Raw genomic sequence first — 12,967 nt, 5'->3', positions numbered from 1 at the left:
CTGCTGGTGTCCCTGCTTACAAAAAAAGTTGCTGTATCTAGCAGGAAAATGAAATGTTAATTTCAGTCCAAAAAAGTTATAAATGCTGTCATAAAATGTACAAAAATACCCAATTTAATGGATAAAATACTGTGAGTAATATTCTCCTAAGTACGAAAATAATCCTAAACCACTGAACCATGTTAGAACTGCAATGCAATGAATTAAGAAGGACATTAATTGTTCAGTTCACTATGATATTGTGTTAAACGTGTTTTATTAATGAGCTGTTACTCCCAGCTGAGGCATTTGATAACCTCTAGTCCATTGCTAAATCCTCTCAGTTGATTTCAGTGAATCACTCTGAACAAACCCAGAGGGAAAAAAAATATACCCCAATAAATTACAGTTCAGTTTGTAAGGTCCTAGAACTAGATTCATTTAAAGATGGGCAGCTTTCCTATAAATCAAACCTTCTGATTTAATGCAGCTGACATATAGGTCTATTTTACATTTTTTTTAATTTCAAAAATACAACACATTAAAATAGGTTCAATTTATCAAAGCTAAGAGCAACAATTAAGTAATAATGTACTTAAAGTGCAAAGGCACTTTAACACAAAAAAGTGACGCCCAGTGGCTATACTTGGTAATTGAAACAGCAGTACTGTATATTATTATTTACAAAAGAAAGTCATAGTCCAGGAAAAAAAAAAGATCTTTGGAGATCTTCTACAGAATACATTAAGTTTCCACTTTGAAATGAAAAGAAAAAAACAACAGAAAAACCCAAAGACCCCCTTCCTCATTTCCTTCCAAATGAAAAAGAATTACGCAAGATTTATTACAGAAACATACATTTGCGGTGGCAGTTCCTACAGAAGGGTCAAAAGGAGAGAGATATAGAAATAACTTAAAGGGAGCATTGCAAAAGCAACACCATATCCCTGCTATGCTGTAAGGGTTCCATTTCTCTCTCTTACTCCCTCTCTAATTTAAAAAGTGAAAACGTTGGGAATGCGACAGATGACAAAAGCACTGAGCTCAGAATCAATCAAATTTGATGCTGAGCTCATTTAAAAATTTTCCTTTGCCTCCCACCTCCCCCCTTACAGCTGACTGATTGCAGTTTGTTTTTCCAGAACTTCGAGGTAGTCTGGTTCTGTTTGTAGCTTTCCTTGGAGTAAAGGATGCTCGGGTTTAGATTGTTCTGCAAAATATTTCCTGGGAGTTCCATATAAAACAGTTTTATTTATCCTGTCCTGGTTTTGGCGTCTGGATTCATACGAAGGGGCAAACTGCCTTTTGGGTAAGGTGCAAAAGTTATAATGAACTAATCCTCCGGTGGGGAGTTCCTTGACCCTTTCTGCAATATTTTGATACAGCAGCTCTGGTTCCCGAGGTGAGGACTGCTTTTCCAGTAACTCAGCTGCACTGATTGTAAATGCAAGACTGGTGGGATCTTCCTTTTTGTGGTCAAGGTTGCTATAGCTAAACTCATGGAGATTCCTGTAATAGGCAACTGGATCCCCTTCTTTTTGCATGTAGATCGGGTTTTGGCACATCTGTCCAACGGGAGGGGGAATGTAGTTATAAACATGTCCTTCAGTTTTGTCATGGGTCTCAGAGTTGTAGGACCCGTACTGGAGCTGAAATGAACTTATATCTAAGTTGTTGGCGCTACTGGGCATGCTTTGCACCCCCTTCCGGCGCTTAAGGACAAAGACAAACAGGCCTGCCCCAAAACAGACTGACAAAATAAACACAACCAACAAGCCTAAAATTAAGACAGACAGTGGAACTTCAGTGTGTATTTCCGGATAGGAGCTGGGTGAGACACCGAGGAGCTGGGGGGTATCTGTGTTCTGATTCATGGACAGGAGAGAAGAGTCTGACAAGTTGGGGTTCTCTGGACAGATGGCTTCTTTGCTCAGGAATTTCAGATGCTCTCCAGAGTGCTTGGTGGGAGACTCGCAGATGACTTCGTTGATAACAACAGGGGCATTTGACTGGTGGTTGTTCTGGTCAGTGACTTGCTCTATCCAGTTCCTCAGCCCCAGAATGTCACACGTGCAGTCCCACGGGTTCTCCTGGAGGTCGATCTGAATTAGAGCCGAGAGCTGATCTAGGACTCCTCTCACCGGCAGGTGCGAGAAATGGTTGTTTCTGAGGTTGAGTCTGGTGAGGGAAGTGCCGCCAAAGACGTTGTCGGGCAAGGATCTGAGCAGGTTGTTGTTGAGGAATAACAGATGAAGATTACTCAGAGCATCAAAGGTACGTGGCAGGATCTCCTTAATGACATTGTACTCTAGGTAGAGATACTGCAGGCTCTGCAGCCCTTCAAACATAGAAGGGTACAGAATCTCAAGGTAGTTGCCATTAAGATAAAGTCTACGTAAACTTGTGAGGTTTGTAAAGGCACCTTCTTGTATCACTGCAATTCTGTTATTTCCTAGATGTAACAAATCCAGAGAGCTGTACTCTACAAGATCGGTTCTGTAAATGACTTGTAGATAGTTACTGGTAAGGTAAAGTTTCTTTGGACTGGTTGGCTTAGGGTGGAGATCAGAGATGTTACTTATCTTTTTCTCTTGGCAGTTCACATTTAGTCCATTGTCTGAGCTCTGTGAAGTACAGATGCAGCCAGCTGGGCAGGTGATGGGCACAGGAGACTTTGTCTGGTAGACCATGATAGGTCCAAATATTTGTCTGTCTTTTGACACAGTGACACGGGGTGTGGGGCGGTTCCTGGTTTTTGGGGGGCGGCTGGCTTTTGGGGCTCTGGTGGGATTGATGGCAGAGTTAGCTGTGGGCAGTAACCTTGAGATATGTGGGTCTGAGAGGACAGGGTGTTTTTCCTTCTGGTTTGAATCACTGGAGCTTTTCCTAGGGCAGAGATCTTGCCTGGTGAGCTGGGTCACATCTTTCCCATGCAGCCTGAAAGGTGTTTCGCAGACTATCTCACCCACGAAGACGGTGATGGTGTCTAGCCAGGCCTTGAGTGGCAGCAAGTCGCAGGTGCAGTTCCAAGGGTTTTCTTCGAGTTGGATCTCCATGATGCCTCCAATGTGCTCCAGCACACCAGCAAAAGGCATCATCTTCAGCCGGTTGCCCCGCAGGTCCAGGTGGGTGAGGAGCACAAAGCGGAAGACATTGCTGGGCAAGGACAGCAGGAGGTTGTCATTGAGAATCAACACTTTGAGCTTGTTCAGCTTGCTGAAGGCCCCCGCTTCGATGGCACTGATGTAGTTGTAGTCGGCTTGCAGGTACTCCAGGCTCTCCAAGCCCAGGAATGTGTCCTCCTTCAGCACTTCCAGCTTGTTGTTATTGAGGTGCAGCCTCTTGAGGGTGCGGAGCCCGCTGAAGGCCCCCGTGCGGATCTCCTGCATGTCGTTGTTGCCCAAATGCAGGGTCACGGCGTTGGAGTAGTTGACAAACTCATTGGGGAACAGGCGGGTCAGCGCGTTCCCGTTGAGGAAGAGCTGGTAGATCTTGGATGGTGGCGGCAGCAGGAGGCTGACAGTTGTAAATCCTTTGTTTTCACAATTAATATTTAGCACGTTCTCCTTCTCCTCGCAAGGGCAGCGGCTCTTGCTGCAAATGTCTTTGGCAGGTTTGCGACTCTCTGTCTGCGAGATCCCAGCCACTGTTAACAAACTGAGCAACCAAACACCCTTCAGCATCTTTATGCGCCGTCGATCCCCGCTTCAGTACCTACAGTCAAACCTTTTGAGGCAGGTGAGGAGAGAAAGAAGAAACCCCCAATGAAAACGGCCAGGAGCAGAGACCGCAAGCGGCGGGCAGAGCAGGTCGCCAGGCTGGGGGCGGAGGGGGGACAAGGCAGCGACTTGGCAAACTCCGAAATCCTCCCCCCGAGGAAGTGCCAGCCGTGCTGTGCTGGGGGCAGCCCCTCGGGGAGCCCCGGGCACCGGCATCCCGCCGCTGCCCCCCCCGGCCCCTCCGCCACCACCTCCCCGGGGGCTGCCGCCAGCAGAGCGGCCCGGGGCAGCCCCCGCTGCCCAGCTCCGTTCCGCTACCGCTATTTTCAGCCGGGGGAGGCAGAAAAAACCCATCCGTACCCCCGTGCCGGCAGAAGGGCTCCTCCGAGCCGAAGCCCCCGCGGCTCCCCGCACCCCGCAGCATCCCCCCGCTCCCACCTACCTGCTCTCGGGGCGCCCGAGGGGGCTGCAGGGGATGTAGGGGCTGCAGGAGCAGCAGGGGCAGGAGGGGCTGCAGCAGGGGCAGCCGCCGAGCGCCGCCGCGCCCCGGGAGCCAGGCGCCCGGCGGCGAGAGGCATCGCCCGCCTCACGCCTCGGGAGGAGCCCGGCGAGGCGGTGCCGTGCCGTGGCTCGGCGTGGAGCCGAGCCGAGCCGAGCCGGGCCGGGCCGGGCAGGGCAGGGGGCTCGGAGCAGCGGCGGCGCTGCGGGAGCGGGGCGGTGTGCGCGGGGCGCGGCGCGGCGCGGGGCTTTTGCCGGCTGCCCCGCACGGAGTCGCGCTGACGTCACGCCGGGGGCGGGGGGGACACGTTTCTCCCAGCCCCCCCCCCCCCAACACCACCCCCGGCCCCCCGCCCCCGGCACCCCCATCCCCAGCCCAGCCGCGCCGGAGCGCTCTGACAGCAGCGGCAGGACAGCGCGGGGACTGGCAGCCGGGGAGAGGAAGGAGGCGACGAGCGGAGGTACCTGGGTCCGGAGGATTTGGGGCTCCGGGTCCTGAAATCCGTGCTTTCAGAAGAGTGAGGCAAGGAGCCGCGTTGGCACGAGCCGGCCGGCCAGCTGGCGCACACCGCACACGCACACGCCGCACACAATCTGGCTCTCGGAGCAGGGGTGCTGCAAAAGCCGGCTCCGGCATCAGCGCTTCTCCCCCGCTCCTGGCATCCCCAAATTGCCTCGCCGAGCCCTGTCCGGGGCCGTGACGTTTCCCAGCGTCCAGGGAAGTTCAACACCTTTCGGCCAGCGGGTGCCCGCAGCCCTGTGCGCTCTGGAAAGCTCAGCTGGGTGCTGAGCAGCTGAGACCACATCCAGCGTGACCCGTCACAGTGCCTAGACCCATCCCGCGGCCAAATTGAGATGTTATGGTATAGAATTTGGCTGCACGTTGAAAGAACAAGATGTTGGATATGGGTTATTGTGACTTCGCTTAAGCACCATGCCCTCAGCATAGAGGCGAAAGGAATAGATAGGAAAGGATGGCTGCTCTTGATCTCTATCTAGAAGGTAAAACTTTGGGTTCACACTGGGGAAAAAATACAAAATAGACAATCCACAGTGAATTTTTAAAGTGCTAATATGGCAGGGGGCATTATTGTAGGATTTTTATAGGGAGCTGGAAGCAGCGAGTCTCCAGAATGTAGAGGTTTGCTGCCAAAAGACTGCTGGACTTGGCAAGATTGGTGCTGTCATTTTGTGTTAGTCTTTGACCATTAAGTATCAGAGCCCACACTTCAGGAGCAGCAGAGATGTATTGTCTGTTCTGAGGGGGGGGCTTGGTGTCAGGAAAGGTAGCATCCTGCAGCAGCCAGCACAGATACCTTTGCAGTGCTGCTGGGCAGGAAAGTCCTGGAGTTTGTGCTCGGGATTGGAGCAGCTGCAACTTCCCTACTTAAAATTTGGTGAGGTCGCAGGAGCATTGCTGCTCTGGAGCACGCTGTTGGGGTGCTGCTGTGTGAATTTCAACAAGATTGGGATTTTAATATGTGATCAGAGCTGCTCCGTGCAAATGCTGTTTGTCCAGCTGAATTCAGAGCAAAATTAGCTAAGATCAGGGGAGATCTCTGTAGCAGATCTGGAGTTTTACAACACTAATGCATCAGCAGCCAGATTATTTTGCTGCAAGATTTTTTGCTTGTTTTACATTTGATTTCTCTTTAAGCGTTAGAATATGGTGTTAGGAGAGCAAAATTGGACTAGTTACAGAACATACCAAATCTTATGTTCAGGTCTTTGTAACACAGGGAAGGGGCATGAGCCTAAAAGGAGAAGTCAAAAGTAGGCCCAGGTTGATTTTGTTTTATTTTGTAGAAGGGAGCACATTGATGCACATGCTTGCCCATGTGGTCACGCACACAGAGGCACACACGTGTTCCTGTAACCTGCCTTCAACTCATCTCACCGCACAGCCCCGCACAGCATTGCCAGCACTCTCAGGGCTCACTCCAACACACAGCAAAAGCTGAAGGCAGAAGTAAGTCCACTGCATTTTTGTCTCATCTGACAATGTACATGTCTGTGAGTTTCATTGGTGTGCAGCTTTCTGGTGAGCAAGGACCATGACCTGGAACTGGCTCGTGGGACAGCATACAGTGTTACACTTGCCTGTGTTTACTAGTACATGGGAAATGTGTTTGTGGTAACTGCTGATGCTGCCTGGGAAGGGAAGGTGTACACATGGCATGCCTCAGCAGTAATTACCAGATTCATGTGGGATGGAAGGAACAGCATGTTAAGGGATTGCAACAGTAATAATACACAGAGATGATACTGATTCCATTACACTGCAAATGTATGCATATAATAACCACTGTTGTAGGAGGAAAAACAGGGATTTAAAAAAAAATAGCTACAGCTTTTTATTTAGGAACAAAGTCATGATTCCTCAGCATGCCCAAAGTGTTTTATAATCCCTTCAATTAAAAACACAGGATATAAAAGAACAGCTTTCTTCCCCACCTGCTTTATTTTGTGTGGTGAATGCAGGAGCATTTTCAGGCCGTGACTGTCTGGGAGCCTCCAGAAGTGGGAGGCCAGGAGGCAGGCTGATACAGCAGTCTGCAAGGCTTTGAGAAAACACAGTCCTATACCTGGTTTGTGAGCATTGTGAAGGTTTCTTCTTCCCCAGTTACTTCACTGTGTTTTGTCATGCTCCTTCTGGAGCAAAGTTATGAAGACTTTTAACTCACAGACATAAACTTACAGATTTGTAGGTTATAAGGCTTAAAGAAACCATTGTGACTTTAGGATCTTGCATAACGAAGGCCATCAGCTAAATTGGAATTAATTCATCCTTAAATTAGATCATACCTCCTAAGGAAAAAACAAAACAACAACAAAAAAAAAACCCACACAACAAAACAAAAAGCCCTGGAAAACCAATAACATATCCGGGCATATCTTAGCAATTGCCTGTGATGAGAATCTACCACAATGTTTGGTAAATTGTTCCATTAGCTTTCATCTCCCACTGGTAAAAAATTGTGCTTTCTCTACAACTCTGCATCTGGCTACCATCAGTTTGAAATTTTTATCCTTGTAATATCCTTGTCTGCTTGATGAAGAGCTCTTAATTATCCCCTACCTGTTTCCCATGGGGGCACTCACAGACTGCTCCGGTGCAGGTATAAACAAAGTACTTGCTTGACACCAGTCCAAACCAACTTCAAAGAGTCTGCGTTAGTCCTGTGCTATTATATAGACCAGGGCAGCTTTTGACTCCCTCATGGTCCTAAAAGCCACCACTTCATCTATCTGCTGGCAGGAAAAAAAATGCCAAACCACGGCATGAAGCATAAGCGCATAAAATTTGGCACAGATCATTACCCTTACTGCCTAGCACACATCATGCTGTTGTCCTTCTGTGAGAGTAAATATCAAGGAGCAGAATAGCAGAATAAGCCTGGAAATGTGGCGGTCTTTTTCTTTCTCCACATTTTATCTACAGATGGATGCTAAACACTTCTCACATATCTTTATCAATTTATCTGTTTCTATTTCTCTTTTTATAAATGAAGAAGGCACTAATATATCCATCAAAGGGCTTATGGAAAAGAATGAAACACATGCTAAGCAAAAACCCTTGTGAATTGGGTGGAGGGCAGGATTTAAGCTGTACTGATCATTAGAAACTATCAAGATAGCTCGGGTGCTGGTAGAGGGTAAGGAGGGATTTATTCCTGTAGTATAAATAGATACCAATATTGATTTTTGTGAACAAAACATGGTGACTAGCGTGGTGGAATTTGTAGATTTAGGTGTTTAGTGATTTCGTGTTCCTTATCCTGCGATCCTGAACTGCATAACACAAGATGCCTACTCCATGTCAGCTCAGGGTTCTGACATAGTCTTCATTGCTAGTCAACAAGTTCCCTGTAGGCTTACTTTCTGAGGGGATGTTTCCCTGTATGCCTGTGCGTGTATGTGTGCCTATTTGTAGCTGGAGACATTTTCCATGAGTATCTACATTTCTGGAATCTTTCCTATACTGTAAGTGGGATATTTTTGTGCCTCACTTAAAAGTGATTATTAAGGAAATAAACAGTTTCCAGATTTAGCAGTGAGCAGCATGCAAAATAATTGTTACTTGTAATCCAAGCTTTTAGATCATCCAGCAGCACTGGAAAGTGTGCTGTAAAGGAGAGGGCGAAGAAGGAGACTCTGGCTTTCACTGGCTGCCTTTGGGCAAGGGAAGGGCAAGGCGAGGAGGGTGAGTATAGAGGCCAGGGAGGAAGCAGCTGGCAGTCTCTGCCCTCTGCGGCCTTGGCGTCCATCCCTGCCCATCAGTTAGCACAGACACAGTGAACTGGTGCGATGTGTTTCCCAGAGGGGCAGAGGAGAGGGATGCTTGTGGCAAAGCCTCCGAGGAAGGAGAGCTAGTGGGTGCTCCAGCCTGTGGGCAGAGGGGCACCTGAGTGACAGGGGCTTCTTTATGTGCAGTATCTACCGAGCTGCAGTTTGCTGGCAGTCGGTAATGGCCTTTGCTATTACCTGTAATGATGTTCCTTCATTTCCACATGCATTTTTAGCTCCATTTCCCCCAGCCATTCAGGCATCTGGAGGGTCATGGGCTGCTTCAGAATATTGTTTACTGACACTTCATTCTTACCTACTGTATAAATAAAATAATTTAATGAAATATGACTTGAAATCAACATGCTTAGTAATTCTTCCTTCGATTGCTGCTTCCTGCAAGGACTCAAATCCTAGCCAAGGATACACATTGTTGAGAACGGTTATCTAATTTTAGGATAATTTTTTTTTTCAAAGAGACTTCACCATGATTTGTTTCAGTATATCTGGGGTAATCTGTTTTGTGTCAGCACAGCAGGATTTTACACTGGTGGTGAAAAACACAGCAGTAAAACTATCAGTTTCTGATGTTTTGTGTTATTAATGTGGAATCCTGACTTTCTTAAAAATTAGACGCATATTTTCTGAGCTGTAATGTCAGTTTCAGCAGGAAATGTGTTATAGAAAATGCCTGTCAAAAAGAATCCCAGGTAGCCTCCACACTGGGGATACAGACAGAATCACTCGCCTCTGGGTAATTAAGACTGCTTTTTGTTTTAGCTTTGGTTCAATTTTTTTTTTAATTCTTGCATAGAAAAACCAGTCTCCCCTGCCTTTGTACACACACTCCATTTAGCATGGAACCCAGCAAAGTACTGTTAGACAGTTGATATTTATGGATGTGTTCATTGCTATTCAGCAAAGTAGTATGTCTGAGCCAAAGCCCTTTGGTGTCAGTGGAAGGACTCCTGCTTCAGTGGGAAGAACTTCAGTGGGCTTTGGATCAGATCTTTGAACAAATGTGTAACTTAAAAGCACATACATATGTCTTACTTAATTGAGTGGGTCAAATATTTTTGGAAGTGCTTTGATTCATCATGTCAGTGGATCCTTTTCTCTGATAGGGACAGTGAGATGAATCTTTCCAAAGAGAGAGATTCTGTGCTGACATTGCTGAGCATCAAAAGCAAAAAAAGGAAAGTTTTTTTTCCATCCCTAAAACAACAGTGGATATGTCTTTCATTTCAAACGAGTGAATGTCTACAGTAATATTTACCACTACGATTTATAAGTGCAATTTTTTATATTTCCTCAGAGTCACAATCTACATTACATTCTGTGAATGTTTTTAACTGGAAATATCCCATCATGAAAGTGCAAATGGGCACAAATGTTTTTAGTCATTCAGGGAATCTTGCTGAAGTTGTCAGGTCTTCCTGTTTTATTGAGTGCAATGCCTTAGTAATGGGACTCACCTTTGCAAAAAGCAGTTGATGTATGGGTACACTGAATGTTCACTGTTGAAAGTCTGATGGGTTGATAGGAGAGGTTTCTTCCCTTTATTTATTAGCAGTGAAAGAAACATAATGAACTTTCTCCATATCATGATTTTTATGGAAGTACAGTTAAAAGAATCCAAATCCCACTGTGCTAATGGTGTATCTAACAATATGTGAGGAGCAGGAGCAATGGGTGAAATTCAGTCCTGGGCAGATGGCCAGCCCAGAGTGATTCATCATGAAAGTCCCCAATTAAGACCTCAAAACAGGGCTTAAGTGGGACTTCAGTGCCCTAAGCCTTGAGCTGGCTTTATGCAAAGGTGGGAGGGGGAGTTCCTCCAGATGAATTATTCATCATAAATAATGCAGTCTATTGGTTTAGCCTATTTTTCTTGTTTCCTTGAATTTATTTAATTGAAATTACTCACCAAATAATTTCTATGAATAATCATGGCCTGGGGATTATTTTTGAGCATTTCACAGTGAGCATTTCATATTCCACGTTCAGAATGAGAGGCATGTCATTGAATTGTCATTACGCACAGAGGTCACATATTTCTGTATTTGCTCCATAGAGAGCAGAAAAACCTGAGTATCTGTTCAGACTCCCATGTGTTCCCAAAAGTTCTTTCCTTTAAGTTCATTCCATGAGATGTCTGTGGGCAGTTGGGCACTCGTTGGCTTTTGTGCTTGCCGTCTGGTTTCTAATAGAACTGTAATTGTCCTTTATGTATGTATACAGTACGTGTATATGTCTGGCTGTTCATAAGCATTTGCCTTGTTTGCAGTCTCCTGCAACATCAAATGGTAATGATTGGGATAGCTGTATGATAGGAAAATGTTTTTAGATCAGACATTTACCACTATTTGTAGGGCTTGTTCAAGGTCTTGGTTATGCATAGGATCAACGTGAGTACTTCATTGTGTAAAATTACCTAGGTGCAAAAGAGGTTGTGGGCTGAGGTGGTGGTTTCTGGTGTCACACGTGAAGCTAGCTTATGGCTACTGGGGACAAGGCTTACTAAATACAGTGCAGGCCAAGAAGCTGCCTTGAGTCGAACGAAAAGAAATTACACCAAAAAGGCAAGTAGTTCATCTCTGAAAAGGGGGATATAAGTCAGAACAAAAGAAAAAAACAGTGATGTAGCTTTCAGGAAAAGGTGGCTTCTGTTCTGGCATTCATATGATAGGAAAATTTAAGTCTCTGAGAAAATAAGGATTTTATTCTGCTAGAGAAAAAAAAAAAATCCCTGTTTTCCTTCAGTCTTTCCCACATCACTTTAGGCAGAAACTTTGCTATCTCTGAACAGTAGTCATTTATCTGAAAGCTACCCTATAGTATTTCTCTTTGTGGAGGACGGTCTGTTACAAATGATGACTTTGAAGCATGATGTATAATAACTCGAAGTGTCATGAGCAGAAATTGAAGAGACAATTGGAACATAGAAGAGTTGTGGTTGCATTTATATCTTGGGGAGAAACACTTCAAATAAAGAAATTCAGACTCCAAGGAAACCTTAAAATTAATTTAGCATCTAAAGTAGCTCCCAGAACTGTTATTGCACAAAACACAATACAAGCATGCATAAATTCCTGACCTAGAATTCTGACCGATCTCCCTTTGTCTTCATGGGGCCTGGATTTCAACTGTGACTTCTGCTCTGGGAATTTTACACACACAAATACAGACACAAAAAATCTTGTGTCTATTATGGCATTTTATGGTAAGATTTAGGTGCTCAGATATAAATGACCATATCCAGAGTCTCCTCCCTATTGATGGTGACCAAATTTGGATGATGCTTAAAATTAATTGATATCCCGATTTTTAACATTGGAGCTTACCTGGGCCTGAAGTTTTTTTCCCGGACATTCTCAGAGCTCGCTCTGTCTTGTTAAATTCATTTCAAAGCAGAGTTTAGAGATGTGCCGAACATGGCACCAGAACTGAAGGGACAACAGAAGGGGAAGAGATTATGGTAATATTCAACTTTATATTGTGGTCATTGGGGTCCAGAATGCTGAAGACATTTGGGTATCTCACTTCCAGCCTGAATGCCAGGGGAAACCTGAATATGTTAAATAGGCGGTCTTTTTTTCTGTAAAGCAATAAAATCCTTTGCACAGCAGGAGCCTTTAATGTCCATTTCATGACTGAGGAGCAAGGGAAGCTGATAGAGAAAAGGACAGCTCAGCTGTCTTTGGCAATTAACTATTGAATTGGTGAGGACTCTTGAAAATTGTGGGTAACAATGTTTATGCACATATTTGCTCCATAGTATTTTTGCTTTGCAGTCACTACACTGGTTAGCATTTGAGCTTTCTAACTTGAAATCCTGTTGTCACTTTTGCACATAGAAGTGTTTGACTTTGTATTTCTAGCTGGTGATACTAATGCACTTGGAATTATATAGGGATGAGATTGTTCCCACCTCATCCTCCGTTTGGCTATGAACTGGTCAATGGGCCTGATCATCTCAAGTATAAGCATTGAAATAGTTCATCTTCCACAGCTGTCATGGCCTTCTGAAGCCTCTCTTCCCTTACAACAACTGCTTTTTTACTTTATATATATACACACACTAATACAAAAAAAATGTTGTTTTTGACAATACAATACCATCGACAGCTAATGCCTCTCCTTTTGCAAATCATACCTTACACTGTAATTATCTGTAGCAGGATTGGGCTCAAAAGCATTGCACCTACAAATTTCTCCCCCCCAAAATAACTTTTAGTTGTTGTTATTTTTACCCATTTTGTCATCGATTTTTGTATTCAGTATTATTAGTGTTTTGGTACTGCAGGAACAGCTAATAACACGATTCATGGACCAAGCCCACATTGTTGTATTGTTACCTATTGTTTTGCTTATCTGTTTCTTTCTTTTGATGAGTGTGAGTATACCTGTGAGAAAGTGGTCGTGTCATTTTTGTTTGATACCTTAAAAGCTTTTGTAATATGAAGGTTTACATCTTGAATTAT

At 45.1% G+C, this 12,967-nt stretch overlaps 2 protein-coding genes across 51 annotated transcripts in view; one reads left to right on the top strand and one right to left on the bottom strand.

Moving 5' to 3' along the window:
* Positions 1–12,967, top strand: part of LOC308176931 (uncharacterized protein) — a 112,037-nt gene that overhangs the window by 19,798 nt on the left and 79,272 nt on the right. The gene's annotated exons all lie outside the window — the stretch shown is intronic.
* On the bottom strand, positions 240–5,143 carry SLITRK2 (SLIT and NTRK like family member 2; the record flags this gene model as incomplete). 4 transcript variants are annotated; one of them, XM_080553377.1, is made up of 2 exons in its annotated part: positions 240–3,636; positions 4,662–5,143. In XM_080553377.1, the coding sequence occupies 2 exons, from the start codon at positions 5,141–5,143 to the stop codon at positions 1,089–1,091; spliced, it is 3,030 nt and encodes a 1,009-aa protein (XP_080409503.1). In that variant the 3' UTR covers positions 240–1,088. The 4 variants fall into 4 exon arrangements, with proteins under 4 accessions (XP_080409503.1, XP_080409506.1, XP_080409504.1 ...); XM_080553380.1 differs by having other exon boundaries at positions 240–3,705; positions 4,662–4,750; XM_080553378.1 differs by lacking the exon at positions 4,662–5,143 and adding an exon at positions 4,141–4,580.

This window comes from Anser brachyrhynchus, assembly GCF_964034855.1.
Source record: "Anser brachyrhynchus genome assembly, chromosome: 13".
In the NCBI taxonomy this organism is placed as follows: Eukaryota; Metazoa; Chordata; class Aves; order Anseriformes; family Anatidae; genus Anser; species Anser brachyrhynchus.
Note: the sequence above shows the minus strand (reverse complement) of the source record. Positions and strands in the feature narration are given on the sequence as shown.